Source organism: Phlebotomus argentipes, unplaced genomic scaffold, assembly GCF_947086385.1.
Source record: "Phlebotomus argentipes unplaced genomic scaffold, Phlebotomus argentipes genome assembly contig_5, whole genome shotgun sequence".
Lineage (NCBI taxonomy): Eukaryota > Metazoa > Arthropoda > Insecta > Diptera > Psychodidae > Phlebotomus > Phlebotomus argentipes.
This window is the reverse complement of record NW_026776165.1, coordinates 8,214,617-8,233,498: the sequence shown is the minus strand read 5'-3', so window position 1 is coordinate 8,233,498 and position 18,882 is coordinate 8,214,617. Positions and strand designations below refer to the sequence as shown.

General features: G+C 38.3%; 1 protein-coding gene across 1 annotated transcript in view; it reads left to right on the top strand.

Moving 5' to 3' along the window:
* Positions 1 to 4,436, top strand: part of LOC132266199 (beta-1-syntrophin) — a 39,795-nt gene extending 35,359 nt beyond the window's left edge. Inside the window, exons 8-11 of the mRNA XM_059751355.1 lie at positions 1,860 to 1,980; positions 2,046 to 2,219; positions 2,694 to 2,867; positions 2,958 to 4,436. Coding sequence (XP_059607338.1) covers positions 1,860 to 1,980; positions 2,046 to 2,219; positions 2,694 to 2,867; positions 2,958 to 3,041 — 553 coding nt within the window. The 3' untranslated portion in view covers positions 3,042 to 4,436. The remainder of the gene's footprint in view (positions 1 to 1,859; positions 1,981 to 2,045; positions 2,220 to 2,693; positions 2,868 to 2,957) is intronic.
* Positions 4,437 to 18,882: the final 14,446 nt, after the last annotated feature.

The window sequence follows — 18,882 nt, the reverse complement described above, 5'->3', positions numbered from 1 at the left end:
GATCACTCACCAGTGGGAAATTGCATACAAATCCACTTTATCCTCCATCTCGGTATCATTTCTCTTCTTTTCCCATCTTTCGAATGAAATTCCCTTGTTTTCACCGTCAAATTGAGAAATGCTGTACATTTATTTCATTCGTGATACAGCTTCCTCAATTTCTTTGAGCTTCTACGCTATGTCGCTGCGATACACCAGACATGAGCAAGATATAAATCTCCTTTTGAGATGGAATAAAACACGAATTTTTCCCTAATCTTCTTCGCGTCTTGATATTGAGACATACTCAGCGTTGTTGCATGCAGAATATCCAGGAGGAATGTATATACTTTTCATCTCAATTTGAAGGAAAATATATAAAGAGAAATTGTATATAATGTACATATGTATGGTCATCAATTATTCGTCGTTCTTAGAAAAGTAAATGCAATTTTTCATCGTTCCGTGCAGAACAACATCCGGCAAGGGATGCAATTTGCTATTCTGTCGATGGAAAATGTAAAATAATTTCCGGCAAATATCATGCGAAAGAGCAACACGGACTAACGAATTCAAAGCACAGACGAGAGTATGCTTATCATGATAATACGTATACTTTCATCTGCAAAGCCTTGTGATAAAAAATCACACACAAATGATATATTATAGGTATTCACAACAGTTAAAGAGATTTTATTGAAAAGTATGCGTCACATGGGGAATGCATATGAAGAATGAAGGTATAATCCTCTTTGCACAGTGGATAAAACTATTCAGTGCAAAGAAGGACTCAAAAGCTTTTCTCTCCGTGTCTGTAAAGGGCTTAATCTCACTGAACTCTAAGCTTGCTAGGACTGAATGTGCTCTAGCTAGAGCAATGGTGGAGTTCATAAATAAATGGAACGTCGATGCTTTGTTCACTGCACATGCCATCGTCATTGACCGCCTAATGAACGACTATTATCCAGCACTTGTCTCCATCCACCCTCGCAGTTTCACATTTCGCCAACGTGAATCTTCAACATTAATAGCAACTGGAAAATGCTCCTGCAATTTCCAGTTGAGAATATTTTTACCTCTTCTTCAGCACGGCCATTGAATTTAATTTCATGCTCAAATTGCCGTACTTTCTAGGGGCTTACTGCCTCTTGGCAAAAGGTTCTTCATCCTATATATGAGAGGGATATTCGGCTGGAAAAATATGCCATCATGCAGAAGAGAATCATTAGATTATTTTCAAGTATTTTTGCCCTTCTGAGCCTCTCTCTTCGCCCTCCTTGACATTAATAACATTTAAAGTCTGTAGAAATGATGATTAATCATGGATCAAGGCAACGAATAATTTCTGTTTCCACCTTGTCTGAAGAATGATGATGTGATATATTGTAAAGCTCATATAGAGCAAGAGCAAACAGTCATTATAGTTTGTTCAAAGGATGTTCATCATGTGCTTGCTCATTTCATGCTCAACGAATATGTAAGAGAGTGGCTTTATCACTTCGCCATAATCAACTTTTAAAAGTGACGAAGACGATGTAGAAAATAGTCATTCTTTTTAAGGGTCACTTCTTAAGACAGCCACATCGTGGAAATTGTAATTACTATCTCTTGAATGCGTCCTTATGAAAGTTACCACGGACGAAACGGAAAGGTATGGTGTTCGTCGAGAGGGACTAAGAAGTATTTAATGACGCTTGATATCGCCAGACGAGGTATCTTAATAGGGAATTTTAATGTATCTCTTCGAAACAGAGTCACTGTGTGCCTTTAAATGGAATTCCTTTCAAGATTGAGTGGGAGCTTTAAGAATTTTCTCCAGAACATTCTGGCGGGGATTCTCGGAATTTAAAGACTCTCTCTCTTCGGTCTCTCTGTTATAGAATATACGAAAGCGCTCCGTGGAGTGTTGAGGCCTGGAGTCGTCCGCTGGAATGCTGCTCCCTCGCGTCTACACGCCTGGCCGGTGCCGGAAGCTCATCGTCGGTGAATTCAAATAATGCGGTAAGTGAAATCGCGAGATTTGTGTGCGGTGGATCGATCTGAGAACGCGGATTTAATTTGTGCAGGCCCACCAGAGCACCGTGTTCTGCGTGAGATGCGGCACCACCAGAGGCGTCATCAGTCACTGGCTGCGCGCCGAGACGCATCGCGACATGGCGGCCTGGGCGCGAGCTCTCGTTCAGGGCAGTCACTACGCCGTTAGCTACCAGCGGGAGTTCTCATTCCGGTGCCTCTATCAGGTAATGTCGGCCTCAGTTGGGGCTTGATTTATTGGCCATTCATTGTCTTTGACGCGTTTCCGATGTGAGAAATTCACGCATACTTTGGACGCCACATGATGCCAATTTGCGCCGTTTCGAGATGGCATTTCGTCTTTTGACTGAGAATTAAAGTATATTGAATTTATTTATTAGATTTCATAAACCTTATTTCTTATACGGCGATTAAATCGTATAGGATCGAAAGAAAAATTATTTCATATAGTCACATTACTCAGTTTAATGCACAATTTTAAAGAGTAACTGATATTTTAATCTGTTATTCAACCTTTCGCCCCCCGAAACGTGAAATATCAATTCACTTTGTAACGCTTTAAGCGTTTGACACTGTCAGAAACATTATCCACAGCGATTGTCTGCATATCACACCAGTAATAAATGACACAAAAGGCTTCTGTATTGAAATTGCATCCATTCATTATCTCTTGAATGCAGAGTCGTCCGTGCCAATTGATTGTCCATCTCGATCGGGGATTTTCCCTCCTCGAGGGTGGAATTGGGCCATCAGGCAAAGCCATTTGGTGTCATCCGTTCGACCGACTGAAAGGCAGTGCCGACGATGGAGTTCGTTGCCTCTTTCTGGACTTTGGCACTGAAGATGGCGAAATCGTAAGTAATTTTTCCCATAACAAGACTTCTTTTTCTCTCCATTTGCTATATAGAATATAATGTGTGTGTGTTTGTGACGCTTTTGTGAAGGAATTGGACATGGAATGCTGCCCAAAACCCGTGGTCTTCGTTCTTCACAACTGTCTCTCAGCTAAAGTTCATTCTCTGGCGTAACTCGCTCGACTTCACCTGGGGAATTTTCCCATTCAGTAAATTCTTAAAGCTCTGTCAACTATAAAACGAGAGCGCCACATTAGAGAGGAGGACTTTTCAGTGCGCTTATTCGCGTGCAATTTGGAAAATGTTCCACCAACTTGGAGAGAGCGTCTCTTGGATGCGAAAGGAGTTGTGAAAGCATTGCGAGATTCATCATGACTTTTGACAGACAGATAAGGACGATTACAGTCCGGAATTCTCGATATTTTTGTACAAAGAAGCAGACAAGTAAAATTGAGTGCTTTCTTCCATGAAGGAAGGAATTCGATTGATGTCCAAAAGGCTTTTCTCCCAATAAAAGAAAGATGTATAATATTGAGTTTGGTTTTTGATGCGCACAAATTTTGTTACGAAACTCTTTGATTTGCAGACGATGAGATCAGTTGACATTGCGCAAATGGACTATCAAAGTCGAGTAATTGTGATAAAGTAATTTAAATTTAAACAATAACGCATGATTTTCATTTCCATAGATGCATAAGTAATAACCCGAAAGAGGAAGAGAGAAAGAGTGAGAGTTTTCTGGGGGCTTTCTAATAAAGTCATATCTCTTAGAAGTATAAAATCATAGCCAAAATGTGAAGGAGTGCGAGTCGTTTGGCCCCCAGAGAGAGAGAGAGTGAAATCAAGACTTTGCTCATTGCAAGTGACAAATGTGACGAGAGTAATATCAAATTTGCTGTGGATGAAGAGGAGATGAAACAATTTTTAGCATATTCAAGAGACAATGTAGTTGATAGAACTTTCACAGAACCTTTTCTAATAATTGACAAACCTCTTAGAAGGCATGCCGAGGTGCACAATTGCGCGAACTGTAATTTATAATTAATGGCATTCGTGCGCTGTGTCGGCATTCCCATCCAAATGGTAATATCATCAATAATCTTCATATCTATTAAGTGAGATTATGTGAGACATATTATAAATCAAACTTTAGCATCTTAGACTCAATAATCAACTCTCAACATATAGAGATTGATCTTAGGATTCTATTTATAGGGTGAGAAAGGGAGGAAAAGAAAACTAATAATGCAATTTTACGAGAAAAAAAAAAACATAAATGAATTATCATTGTAGACTAAAATATACATACAATTTGAGTTTCTATTTACAAACATAATGAAATGATGATAATGATCTTGTAGCAGAAAAAAGACATGATCATATGCATTATCAGCAAATCAATAAGTCATGTTTTCTAGGTAGATCAAATGAGGATAAATTCTTGTAGTCCAAAAAGTGTGAGTGTGAGAGAAAGGAGGAGCAAGAAAAAATCTGTCAATATTATTAAGTTTTAATAAATGTGGGAAAAGTTGCAATATTACAGTGGTGGAAATGCTCAATTTTCCCTCGAACTTTCTTATCTTATTGTTTCACCATGCAGAGTGAGAACATTTGCAGTTTCGGCAATTTCCACGCTCGCCAACTGGAAGCGCAGACCAGAAACTTTTCATTGTTCACCAGAGTGTAAATATTCAACTCTCGCGAGAATGGCCAAATGTTAGGCAAATTTCTGCACGAGCACCAATTCTCATGAGTTTTGGATCTGCACCCGAGATTTTCAGAAATTTCCGCCGATTTTCCCTGAATCAAGTAATTGATTTCTGCTTAGTCATTGAATTAAAAATATGCACAGCACAAACATTCTTACTTTTATCACCGAATGTAAAAAAAATATCTGATTAGAAAGGAATGTTTTTGAACTTGAGTTTCTCTATCTGTGCTTTTTGATGTATTTTTCGACCAATTATCTTCATTATACATCTATTTGCAGTGAAAGAGATTTTTCCGTTGAAATCTATTTAAGGATATCTTGTTCTCAATACTGATTCCAATGTAAAGTTAACGAGAACACCACCGACAGTCAACCGTTTGAATTCAGGTGAGTGGAGAAATTTGGTATTGCTGGGAAAATGATAAATATTCCACTGAGAATATTATATATTAATGTGTGCAATCTCAGCGGGAAAATGGAAAATTCATGAAAATTCTCAACTCAGCGATAAATCGGAAATGTAAATTCTTCTACGGAAGCAACATTGCTTGCCGGAAGATGCACATATCGCAAGTTGATTGGATTTCACCTCTGGTCGAGATGCTTTAAGGATTGTATAAAGTGTGCGTCCAAGTGCGGCAAAAATAGCTTGAGATATTAAAAACGTGATTGAGAGTGCGACGGAGTGGGAAAATTTGCCATGTGGTGCACAAGGATCTCACAATATGTCTCCCAAGAGAGGAATGGCGTCGGGAAAATCCATAGACTTTAGTGTGGAGTTTTTCCCATCTCTCTTGTGCATGGAAAGCTAATTATTGTGTGTGTAGGGTGGAGGGGGTGGGGGGGGGGGTCCTTGGGGAGACGAGCCTCGCCCCAGTAGAGCCATTTACTCGCACTGTCGATGAAAGCGATGCTTTTTGGCATCTCTCATATCTTGAGGCTGTGGGTTTAATTAAAAACAGAAACAGCGTGATGACTGGAAGAGGATGGAATTTTCCGTGCACCGCACAAGGATGCATCTGATGAGAATTTAATTATTCTCTTCTCCTGGGGTGAATGATGATGCTGGAGAATTTCCTAAAAATAGGCCATCCCGAAGTGCAGCGAAACCGCATCACACAAATGAACAGCCTCAGCGGGAAAAGGGATTGAAAGCCATATTGCATGAAACAACCGTGAAAATGCAAAAGAGCGTGAGTGACAGAAATTGACGTGCGCTCAAATGAGTCCCGCACGCAATCACCGGGTCCTGATGGCTCTATTATATGCTGTGCATGGCAGCATTGCGCGTGAGAATGCAGGAAGAGGTGGCGAAGCGGTTTTGCTTCTCTGATGTGCTTAAAGTGGAATCAATCATGGAAGGAGTGCTAAATTAGCGCCTCACACCACGCGAAATTCCTTCGTGCCATGGAACCACATCACTTCATCTCCAATAATCATTCACACGTGGTTATTCGCTCACTTTTCTCACATCACTCAGTGCCACTGGCACCGAGCTAAATATTTAATTTCTTCACGCCATATTGCCGTGAAGAGAAATAACTGAGGTTGTTTTTCTTCTTCTATTCGTCTGTCGTTTGTTTCTAAGGATTAAGGACTTGAGTGAAGAGGTTTATACTCATTATGGTAATTAGTCACTAGACAAAAAACGCCACATTTTCTATGTTCAGTGGTTGAATTGAAAAAAATATATATATTTTTCTTATGCTTGAGACTTGCATAATAATCCAGTGAATTGTTGTGTTGCAGAATGCTTCCTTAAATCACATTGAAGATGTTTTTCATGTCATTTCTGGATGTTTTTGTTTGCCATCCAAAAAGTTTTAGCCACAAATAAACACTCAACGTACAGAAAATTGCACATTTTCCATGATTTTCATGAAATTCATTCAATTAAAGTGCACTATAAAGAGTTATACACAACATGAGCATACAGAAACTGAATAAATTGAAGTCTAAAAAATGATTTTTGGTCTCCTCCGAAATTCATTGCTGAAGAACATGCGGTGAGTGTTTGTTTAAGAAAATGAGAAGGACTGTAACCACGATGTGGAGGTGAAATATTTGAAAAAGCTTTTCTGCCACAACCGCACATCTCAATCAGATTTTTTCCAGTGACTTTCTAAGAGAGAGAAAGCAACTTTTTCCGACAAACCGCGCATCTCAAATGATCCGTGTGACTTTGAGGAATTTGCAGGAAATGATTTCTTCGTGATGTGCTTAGAAATGTGTCTCTGGTGAGATATTAATTCAACGATAAAGCAACATGGAGAATGGTTTGAAAAATTGATTCATATCACATCGAAATCACGAGTAAAACCATTTCACATTTATCAATTTCGGCCCCTATTTTGAATACAATATAGAAAATCTTTGCGACATTCATTTTCCAATGCCTTTCACGCGTGTTTTTTATTCTCTTTTCCTTGAAAAACATTCACAAATGCCGGGTGAGGATGTTGCTGCGCGAAGGAAAAGTCACCCACGGCTTTCCATCGTTATGCGGCAAAATGTGATGGAAATCAAATTGGATTGAATGGTGTGAACGAGGAGATCTTTGTGTGTGGGAAAATGGGGCAAATCACGAAGTATTTCCTCTGGTCCCATCAGGGAAGCTCACGTGAAAAGGCGATTTTCCGCTTTAAGATTCACATTTTCTTATGTACATAGGGCGCTATATGGATTCAAATGTTCGCCTAGGAAATGGAGATTTTATTCCCTTCTCCGTTTTTCATTTCCATCTCCTGGGAAATTCTTACACTCTTCGTGCACTGCATCCTTTTTCATTTATTTATTTATTTAGTCACAATTTATCCGCGCTTTTGTCACACTTTTTGTACACGCGAATGCATCGCAAAACTTAACTACAAATGCGGGAGTCAGAAAGGGGAAAAAAGATGGGATATTCTCATGTGCATAAACAGGGATTTTCCATTTTCATTGCTCATAATTCAAAATTATACATTTTCAACCCATTTTTCTTGTGGCATATTTTACGCTCAGACAAGATACTTTTTCTTTTATGAATGCTTATAAATTTCCACGGAAATTAATGAGAAAGGATTTTCATGGAAAAAATGCGCCTCTTGCGAAATCTCTATTCTTGTAAAATTCAAATTGATCTCTTTCCTTCGCGTATATAAAAAGTAAAAAAAAAATATCCGAGTCAATGTGTTCCAGAGAGACATATAAAAGACATGATTAGATATGCACATTACTTGCTTTTCATTGCAATTCTCTTAACTCTCTTTGACGATCCATGACTATATATGAATAATTTAGAAGACTTCAGACATTTTAAACCGCGTCTCTGTTTGCTATTTTTGTAGCTTTAGAATATCAGGAAAATATATTCGACAGGGAGAAAATTTTTCAGACAGAACGAACGAGATAAATTCAGAGGTTTTGTACGCGATCCTATTAAATTGTGTCATATGGACAGCCAAAGGGGACGAAAGAATGGGGTGAAGTTGTTCGAGGAGAGGAAAAAGTGCCCCGAGTTTTGTAAACTTTTCTCCTTTTTGCCCTGCGAGATGATAGATGAATTATGTGGGTACAAATCTCCTCCACTTGCGAGCGCCTCTCTCGAAAGGCAGTTCCTGTGCCGGCGGGATAGTGAAAAATAAAATAAAGTGGTCGAGTTGTGCCAAAAGACATGTGTGTCCATAGAGAGGGTGGATGAAGTAAACACATTTGTGAATATAAATTGCTGTATAATGTCCTTCTGGGGGGATTTTCTTCCCACTTGGTAGAGCTCTTGTGGGTGAAACTGGACGATGAGTGGGTTAAAAATGACAAATTCAATTTCAGCAATTTGACATGAACGACAAACTCGAGGTCTTTTCATTAAACAGATGAACAATTTCAATTAAAATCCTTCTCATCATGGATTCTGCATCTTCAGTAGCCTGATTATCTGAGGAATTTTCTCAAAGAACGATGGATAAGAGTGAGATATATTCTTCAGAACTCAGCATTCCAGAGAGAAGAAGTCTCAAAGTAAAGGAATTGTCATGGAGGAGAGACAATAAATATCACAATGAGATATGACAAAGAAAATGCATGGGAATCGTGAGTCACGTTTTACAAATGGCATTGGCAATTGCACCAAATCAAATTTGATTTCAACTCTTTCAGCTTTGTGAAATACTCTTCCATGTTAAATTGCACAATCGATTCATATTTTTCTCCTCTCAAGTCACTCTTGTGTCTGTTCACGTGAAATAGCGAAGGTGTTTGATGCACTCACATCTCAATCACGAAATTCCATCCGGATCCGTTGGAAATTCTGCGAATCGTTGAGGAAATGCATCATCACAAGCCATCATTGACATTTTTGAGGGTTTACACTGTTCATGACATTTCCACTTTTGAGCTTCACAGTATGAAATTGACCCGCTCCTGGCAACAAGATATTTGTCAATACATGGAAGATGGAAAATATATTCTGCCCGTGAGCATTGGACGCAGAGAGAAAGAGGAAACCGCAAATAAATTGTGGTGAAGAGGAATTCAAAGTAAATATTGTTCTAAAATCTCTTTCATGAGCTTTAAAAGAGTTTATGTTTATACTTTCTCTTGGCAGAAGTTGAGCAAACAGGGAAAAAGATGTAATTTTGTTGTCAGTTTGTGAACTTGACTTTGTGATAGCGAAAAGGAAGATATTGAAAGACATTTTAAGTTTCTCATGGGATTTTCACGAGATTTCTTATCAAGCATACCCATTTAATACAATGCATTCACCATTTTCTGCACAGAAATTCTTCAAGATTCTCATTTCACTCTTTACAAGGCCATAATTTATATCACAAGAATGGATTTATAGTGCGCTTGGGTGCGAAAAATGGCGCGAAAGTCATCGAGAAGACAGTGAAAATCAGTGAAATTCCTCACGTTAGACGGTTTTTCTTCCATTCCGCCACGAGGATTCTGTGTACATTCAGCTGCCGTGCAAAGTTTCCCCATTTATAAGTTTTACCGGATGAAAAGTTTCTCCTGCCGAGCGTGTTTCTTCGAGAGATGCTCAGCAGCCACAATTAAATTCAGCATCCAGTGTGACTGTTGTGGCTCCAATATGAGTTCAAGTCGTAACTTTTGTTATTTAATAAAATTCTTGCAATAAATTATAATAATTCCATTAATTAAAATTGAGCACCTTGTGTGAAAATGGATGCAAAAGTGCTGTGCGATTATTGAAAGACTTTGCAATAATTTAGTTCATCATCATCGGAATTTCTCAATTTCCCTTACTTTTCCTCCATAGGAAATCCTCATTCAGCCCATAATGATTACACTCGCAGTGAAATAATAATGTAATATTGAGCACTATTGAGTGGGAAAAATGATTGAACAATAACTTTGGCAAATTTTCCTATAAGCCCTATAAACTTCATGGCAGTTGAAGTGTTCAAAAATAAAAACGAAGAGTGGCAAATATAATCTCACCATCCGTCGAGGGTGCGACGGAATTTCGCCTGAGAGTTTTGGCACGGAGGGGAAAATGGAATAAAAATCTCATTAAATTGACGAAGTTGAAGCTCTTTGCGTCCTCATTAAAAGTTGCACACACCCCAAGAAATTGAGTTTTCGTGCGAACGGAGAAAATTGGAAAAACTTTCCTCTCAAGTGCTCACAGAGAGAGATATATATTTTCTTATCGCACTAATATTTAATTGCCCTTCTCACCCACATTTCTATTTATCGCACACTTCGGGCCAACTAATAGACCCTCTGCCAGTTGTAACCCTTCGTCTCTGGCGTGCTTTCGGAGGGGAGCATTTGAGTGAACTTTCACAGCGAGAGGCTTTTTGGGTGAAAAGGCATACAACTTTCCACGCATTAAGTCATAAAGTTTCTCAGTCCAGGGATTCGCAGTCACTAATTTCCATGCCCAAGTCGCTTTTGGCGGGTTTCAGGAACAAAGTTAAGTAGATCATTTCCAATGGAAATCATCTCAAAGTAGAAGTTTAGCCCAGAATTTAGGGCATGAATTCACTTTGTCAACCAAATTATTACGATGCGCAGCTTTTGGGTAAATTGATGAATTGAAGATTATGAATGAAAAATGAAATGGAGAGGAATTCCAAATATAAAATGTACCAAATTAAATTAACAAATAATTATATTAAATTTTTCAAACAATATGCAATTGATAAAATTGTGAAAAGGTTATTTTGCAAATATTTCGAATAATAATGATTAATCAATTATATATATTAAAAATTCTTTATTTCTACAGAACATATAACGATAGATTGTGTGTTCTTCAGTTGATTGTAATTCAAATCTGTGAGCTGTCCTAATTTGTCGCTTTGAGTTATTCTCTCAAAGACTATTGATTGAGCATAAGCATAATTCAAGCCCTGATTTGAGCATCTCAAACAATTTCAAATACACCAATGACAATAATTAAATGCTCATCACATTTTGTGCTGCTGAATTTTTCACAATCAAGTAACCCATTCCTTTGGCGTGGATTTTTTTTCCGACATTGTGAGAAAACACGTGATAAATCCAGGCAATAAATTTCAATATTCTCTCACACATTCTGCTATGCTTGGAGTGACTTTCGAGTGGAGGAAAATCGTTGGAAGATGGCAGAAAAACAGCACAAAAAAACTGTGGGACGTGAGATAAGAAAAAATGAGCTTTAACTTTCACTTTCCTCTAATCGAAAAACATAAATATCGAAGTGGATGACTGGTTGTCATGTCACATGGGTTGGGCGGTAAATTTTCATCTTTTGTGTTGCCAAGGCGAAAAAGAGGGAAATTCTCATTTGAAACTTGAAATTACTTTTGTGTCAAGTTGTGCGCTGCAAATTTTTTTTCGTTATAACTGGGTTTTCGCAAAATATGCTGAATAAGACAGTGACATTGTCGACGAGAGCGCACCCAGATTATCTATAGATTTTCACCCAGAGATGGAGAAATTTTGCAGTCACATGCAGAATGACATTGCTGTGCAGATTGGGAATGAATATTTTGCAGCCAGTTTCGAATGACCACTGAAATATGAATGGAATTAAAGCAACTCAGAAGTCATGACATATTAATTGAATTCGGGAAAAGTTATAGTAGAAGCAGTGTATGAACTTCTATAAGTATATCTATTTTGAATTCTATTCTGATGGGAAAGTTCCTCTGGCAAAAGCTTTATGAGAAAATTGTACTAAAACTGTTGTAATTGCTGTATAAGGTCTGTGAATAACGTACAGGTGCTTTTCTGCATGTTCAATTGAAAATTTGTATTCACCTTTTGCAAAATGCTCAAAATTCGTCGAATTTCGTCAGGATGAATTTTTCGCTCTTGTTATAATCTCTTCAGCGTGATTTTGCAGCTACTTTGGAATATAGTTGATTGCCACAGGATAGAGAAATGAATCAATGCCTTCACTTAATTGTATATTTTTGTGCACATTCAATTAGGGCTTTTGAAACGAGAAAAGTTAACGTCGCCGCCGGTGCATCATCTCCTGGGCGACGAGAAAGGCATTTTCCCCCGGTGGAAGTGCGGATTGGCGGGGTGTTGAATAAAATTGCGGAAGCAAAGCCATCCCGGCGTGGCTGGGAATTCCGCGAGAGCGCTCTGGCATTGTGCTTGGCCACCATTGCGAGCAGTTGAGTGCAAACCACAGAGCCACTTTGCATTGTTTCGTGGGTGTCCTTTTTCTCTGCAGCTGGGTAAAAAGTCCATTGCAACTAATTTATTGCGTCAAATTGTTTTGCATAGTGTCTCCGGTTGTGCTGAGAGACTATGTAACTTTTTGAGGTGTGCGGCCAGTGTTTCAAAAATTTCCACCATTTGCCATTGTCTCTGGCTTTGCACGCGAAAATGCGCAATCCCTCCAGCACTTTTGCAATGGTATTTTCAGCATCCAGAAAACAATTAGAATATGCGAGGAAATGCTTTTCATTTTAGAGCACCTGCTGTAAATGAAAGACAATTCGCTCCGCAGAGATTCAAATTAATGTTCCGTTGAAATTCGATTTAATTTGCACGTTTGTATGCTGTGTACACACATTTTTCTGTGGTAAAATGACTTTTTCCCTCCACATCTGTGCTGCTCAAATAGAGCAATTGGAGATGAAAAATTCCAGGAATACCTTTGACAAAACTCTCTTTTCCCGCACAATTATACTCTTTTCACGAACTCACAGCAGACGAGGCGCAAAATCAAAGTGGAAAAGTGTCCACGGCGGTGTAAAAACGTATCCCATTTCTTTTACTGCGACGGGGGTGAATCCTCAACATTACCCAGCCCGAGATGGTGTCTTTTTGGTGTGCTTTATGGCAAAATGAACGGCTTAGACGTGACGTTGTGAGCATTCCACGGGATTTCCTCGCAGCGACACGTGCGATGCCATCTTATTCGCCGTGCACGCGGAATTTACCACAAATGAACTTCTCCAGCCCTCAGACGCCGATTTTTTCCGCCAAAGAGATTGATGAGGGAGTGATTCACCAGCCCGAGGGTGGATGACATTCTGGCGCAAACACATTTCGTGTAGCTGCTTATTTATGATTACATTTTATTGTTGAGCACCAGACTCACTGTACAGACGAGCAGAGCAATTTTGGAGACTTTTCTCAAAGCAATTTCCCCTTCGCACCTATTTTAGTAATTTGTAAGGTGTGCAAATTTTAGCAATTGTGGCTGGGAAGAGCGGATGTTGAAAACCCAGCCATTCTTGGCAATGCAATTAAATGCTACAACATGCAAAGCGAAGAGGCTGATCCTCGTGTAAGGAGATGAATTGCATTAGCAGCACAAAGGACACCGTAATTGCTTATTTATTTCACACCACAGTGAATGCAAGTCTCCCTTTGATCCGTCTCCGCATATTTAGCTCACATTGTCTTCATATTCATCCACTCAGTGCAATTAATTGATCGTGAGCATCAATTAGAGAAATTCAATGGGTAATTGTACTTAAAACTATAACATCATAGCTCAAGTGTGTGAGAATGGACAGATGCCATGGGTAAATACTACCATGTAATTAAAGAGGAGAGTAATTATCCATGGTGAAGACCGAATAGTTAGAAATTCATATGATAATGTCGAGTGCAGAAGTTCAGCAGAAGCTCAACTGAGAGAAAATTGAATTCTGGTGGAGTTTAGAGAATGAATTTTCACGAGAAGAATTTCACATACTATCTATTTTCAAAATGATTTAAGTGCTCCTAATATGACTCTCCTCGATAATGTGTGCGCGCGGAGCTTAAAAGCATCCCCACTGAATTGCTCAGACCACGTCTTTTACAGCCTCAACTTTATGTGAAGCAATAAAAAGTCGACAATATGGTTCTATTTCGTCTGAAAATTTCACTATTCTCCCTCTCTTCTGGCATTCCATTCGATCCCCTTTCATTCCATGTGGATTTTCTTGTCCAAAGTGGCAATTTTCCCTCAAGTACACCCCTCCAGTTCGCTTTTGGTAATTGTTTTACAGCCACTTTCATTGCGAATTCCCACAAGATGCACCATGGACGATGCGCGTAGTCCATGGCAGAAAATTTCATATACAAAAGCAGCGCATGAAAATGAGAAATTCAGAAGACTTTTTGTACACCATTCCCGAGAAAACACAGTTTTTCTGAACTTCGAAAGAAAGTTGTGCAAATTTCATGAAGAATACTGAATATAAGCAGATTGAGGGTGTGTTTTTTTTCAGTAATCTTTCAGCGATTATGTTTTAATGGCGTGAAAAACAGTATTATTGCAATAAATCCGTATTCTTAATCTATCCCTACTTCATACATAGAAATCATAAAGACGTCTCGTGCCATGAAAAACCGCTTTGTCAGGACTTCCTATCAGCAAATTTGCATTATTAATGCCACACAAATGTCTTTCATTCCAGCCATACTCAATAATTCACAGTACCGAGAGGAGCTTCATTTGCGTTTTATTGGAGTTTAATGAATTTTCACGGCGAATGACAACAAGTGAAAACACTGAGGATCTTCACTGTCTATAAGAAATTACTTCCGTGCGAGAAACATTTCAATTTTTCACAAAAACCACTTTAATTGCAACATTTGGTCCACCATCCAGGGAAAGCCAGTCATTTCTAAGGTGGGAAGAGAACATCTGAGCGCGTTGTTTGTTGGGAAATGTTTGTGTTCTTTGCTCAAGATTGATGATTTCAGCATGACGCTTTGTTATGGATTTCGTGCTTCGCAACACTGTTGCTGTAGTTGAGATAAATATAATTGTGCTCCAAATTGAGGGCATATTTCAGAAGGTTCTCTCAAGATCAAAGCTGAGCCACTCAATTTTATATGCTGTGAATGCAATTGACACAAAATATTGAAGCTATTTTGAGTTTGAGTTTGGGAATTTTTTATAAGAAGAAGAATTTAAAGGAGATATAAGATAATTCATTCATTAACTATACCAAGAAGAGAGGTAATTTTTGTCAGGATTTTTTTTAAGTTCTTTCCTCTTGAGCAAAGCGAGTAAAAAATGCTTATCATTATTAACAGAGCCAGCAGGAAAAGAAAGAGTGTATGTTTCCAGGAACAAAAACAACGAGAAAGCACAACCTTATGCAAATAACACGACAGGATACAAATGTGAAAATTAAAAATCCATTACTGGGTGGGCGCGGAAATGAGTGCTGGGGAGCCGCGAAATGGGTCAAAAATTCCAATGAAGTGAGAAGGTTAAAAAAAGCGGAAATTAATATTCTTTTCTCTTAGCGTTTCGTGTGATTTCACTCTCCCACTCAAAATTGGGCTCCACTTTGCGCGCAGTCCGCTCTGAAATATAGGGAAAAAGCTCGTGTTTTCTCTTGTTCCATAAAATCAACATGAAAATTCACCGGTATATAACAATATTTGAGCGCTTCCAGGAAAGGTATGAATATAGTATTTACAGTGGGCCAAAGGGACATGCGAGTTCGCAAATCATTTCCATTTGATTGATTTGATTTCTCCAATAACGGAAGCCAATAAATATTATTGTGAAACTTTTGTGTGGTCTATCGAGCAAATTATTTTGCAAATAATTGAATAAATTACATTGTTCACCAGAGAAAAGATGGATAAATTTACATTAACACAGCTATTGTCACAATATTGAACAATTGAATAAATAGAATTCTTGTCAAGAACTGTCTTCAAGATCCACTGACTTTCAGCTTGCATCCACTTCAAATCTGTCTGATAAACAATGTGAAAGGACAAAAGGTTGGTTTACCATCTGCCAAGGGGGAGATAATATGGATAATAAGTTAAAGATCTAACTTTCCATTTTCTTAGCCCTCCTAAAGCTTCTGTAACTACATATAATTGCATTTTATTTCCAATTTATTGCTCTCATTTAAAGAAGAGCATTTCATCCAAGAAGACCGAAAACGACGAATATTTGTGAAAAAAATCATTCTTTGTTCAAAATCGAGCAAAGAGTAAAGCTAGGCAGTATTTACTTGTTGACAATAGTCTCAAAATCGGTTAATTTTTGAAAGAACTGGAGAATTTTTTAAGCATAATATCTTCCCCTTGGCATCTGCAGTTGAAATGCGAACAAATTTCGTGCTTCTCGCATTAAATTCTACACGTCATCAAGCATAAATTTTCTATAACTCTCTCAAATCAATAATGGTTTTCAATTGCTTTACGCTGGAAGTTGTTGAACATTACTAAAATTTTCACTGAATTTCAATGGCATCTGGCCAGTGAGAGATAATCTGTACGGAGAAGACAAAATCCCACAGCTCCAACTGGCCAGTAATTGAGCTAATTAGTGGATTTCTCGCTTAATATCCTTGTCTCCCCGAATGTCCGAAATCAACGCGGGATTTTCGTTAGGCAGTGTCAAAGCGGATTTACTGGCATAATTAAAATTCATTATTAATTTCAATCTGTTAGGCTGTGGCATTTTTATCATCACACCTGCGATTTCAGTATGTTATGTATACACATTATGTTTATACAATGCGTATTAATCTTCTTTGACTGTAATTGAAAATTTAATTATATGAACAATATCCGCAAAAATTTCCAGGAAATTGATTGAAATGCCTCTGAAAGCATTCCATGAATCTTCCGCAACGCTGTGAAATATTTCTTTCACTGCAATGTGCCATAAATAATCTCCATTCACGCAGTTTATTCATCCCTTTTGTCTTTCGCACTCGACAGCGCAATTTGTAGTTTGAATTTTACACAAGAAGTGAAATTAATACGCGAATGTAGGTGGTTTTAATATGAAAACCACAGTCGAGGCATATTATTCTTCGAAATTGAGTTCCTGAGAGAGCGCCAAGATGAATACTTCCGGGTGCGGCGTTTTGTATTATAAATAAATTAAATTACACAAACACCAGGAGAAATGTCAACAGAAGGTGTGCGGGATAAGTTTGTGACAATCTTTTTGTGCCTCCTTCGAAGTTTCATTGCATTGCATTTTTACATTTTGTCGTGAATGTCTGGAAGCTCATTTGGATAAATAATTTTGTAATTTGTTCTTCATTCTCCTCATGCTTTTATACATAATTGAGTAAATTTATTTAATAACTTTATTGCGCAGATATAAAGATGTGATTTCAGATTCTTTCTCCCCTCGCTTGGGTTTCAGATTTCAACTTGAAATGCGATATTTTTGCAAAAGATCCATTGATAATGCAATTTAAGCAGAAGAATGTAGCAATTAGGGATGGATTTTTAGGTGCAAGACTTTAGTAGGGGAATTTTAAAGTCATTTATACGGTGCGGCGAGGATTTTTCTAGACCTATCAGAGTTTCGCACAGTCTCGCGAGACTCTAGCTGAAGCACGTCTCATTCAATTTAATCCCGCATCTCGGCACTAAAACTTTTTTATGTTCTCGAGTGAAAACAAGGCAAAAGAAGCTCGTCAAGTTGGAGTTTCCGCAAATGAGAAAATTTTTTATCCACCACGTCGCCGCTTTTTGTCACAGGGCGTCCGCGGCTTAATCACGTTTTTGGCACCTGTGCTTACCAGCTAATTGAATGCAAACATCAAGGACTTTTTGGCAATGCGGCGTGAGGAAAAAGTTCATCAGCGTGTGTGTGTATTTGGCTCACGTGCCATAAATTAAATTTCAACAATTCACCACTCGATGCTCTTTTATTGTGTGCAGAAAATTCGCAGCACACCGTGCGAGTATTTGGCGTTTTGCGGCGCAAAGCTGCGACCGAGCTTTTTGTGAGCTTTTGCCAGCGGGAATGTGTAATTAAGCACAATGTCAAATGGAAGTGCGTGACTCAATTGCTAAAGAGATACTTATGGGTGGAGTGCAAAGGAGTTTGTACTCAACTTTTTGGCGGGATTTTGCTGAAGATTCTTCAAAATTAGAGCGTCAGAAGCATTTTCAACTGTGCCAAAATAATTGTGCAACGCATTCAAAATCAATGTCCTCAAATTGCATTTTCAGACTGTCACGTCAACGTTAAACATTGAGCAGAGAGTGAATGATTGAAAGTGTGTCAACGAGCCAAAATTGTAGCTTTTCTCTCAATTCTCATAATGCAATTTCGCCTGCAATGCTTCCATTTTTTTCAACCCATTATTGTATCACCATGAAATGCAATTGCCAATCTAATTTGTTGGATCAACATGTTACACATACGACATGTTTTGTATATAGTTTGGGGATATGGAATATTTTTGAGGTGGAAATATAATGTAAATAATTAATGTATGCTTTAGGTGAACTGTGCAAATGAGAGGTCAACACAAATGTAAGCTAATTATTGACAATTCGGTCACAATATTGTATTCGTGGGCAAAATGGAGAACCAAATTTCATTTACGTAAAGAATATATCGAGAGAGGTACATATTTACATTTATCCTACAAATGATGAGCCACAGAATTGTTTGAATTATTGTAATTACAGTTTGGCTTTAACATAATAAAGGTCATGAAGGTTTTGCAGTTCATTTCGCACAAATAATTGGCAATAGGATGTGTTCCAAGAAAATGAATTAAAATATATTAAATTTGAAGCCCAAAAGCTCTACTTTGGTGAAATGTCTCGGAGCTTTTGCAAATTGGAGTGGTTCAATTGGTTCCACGCACTGTGACAACCGAAGATGAGCCAAATTGAAGCGCTTTCAGGATTAATACATCATAAAAAGGGCGCCTTTTACGACTCGACGCTTTGGGAGGAACTTTTACGAGACACCCTTTTTCCTCAAAGTCTAATCCACTCGAGCGACGTCGGAATTGAATGCGCGGTGCGAGAGAATTATGAATTACCTGCAAATGTGGCGCTCAAGAGTCGGCAAAATGGCTCAATTGTGGTGTGTTGAAGAGGACAATCACCTGGACA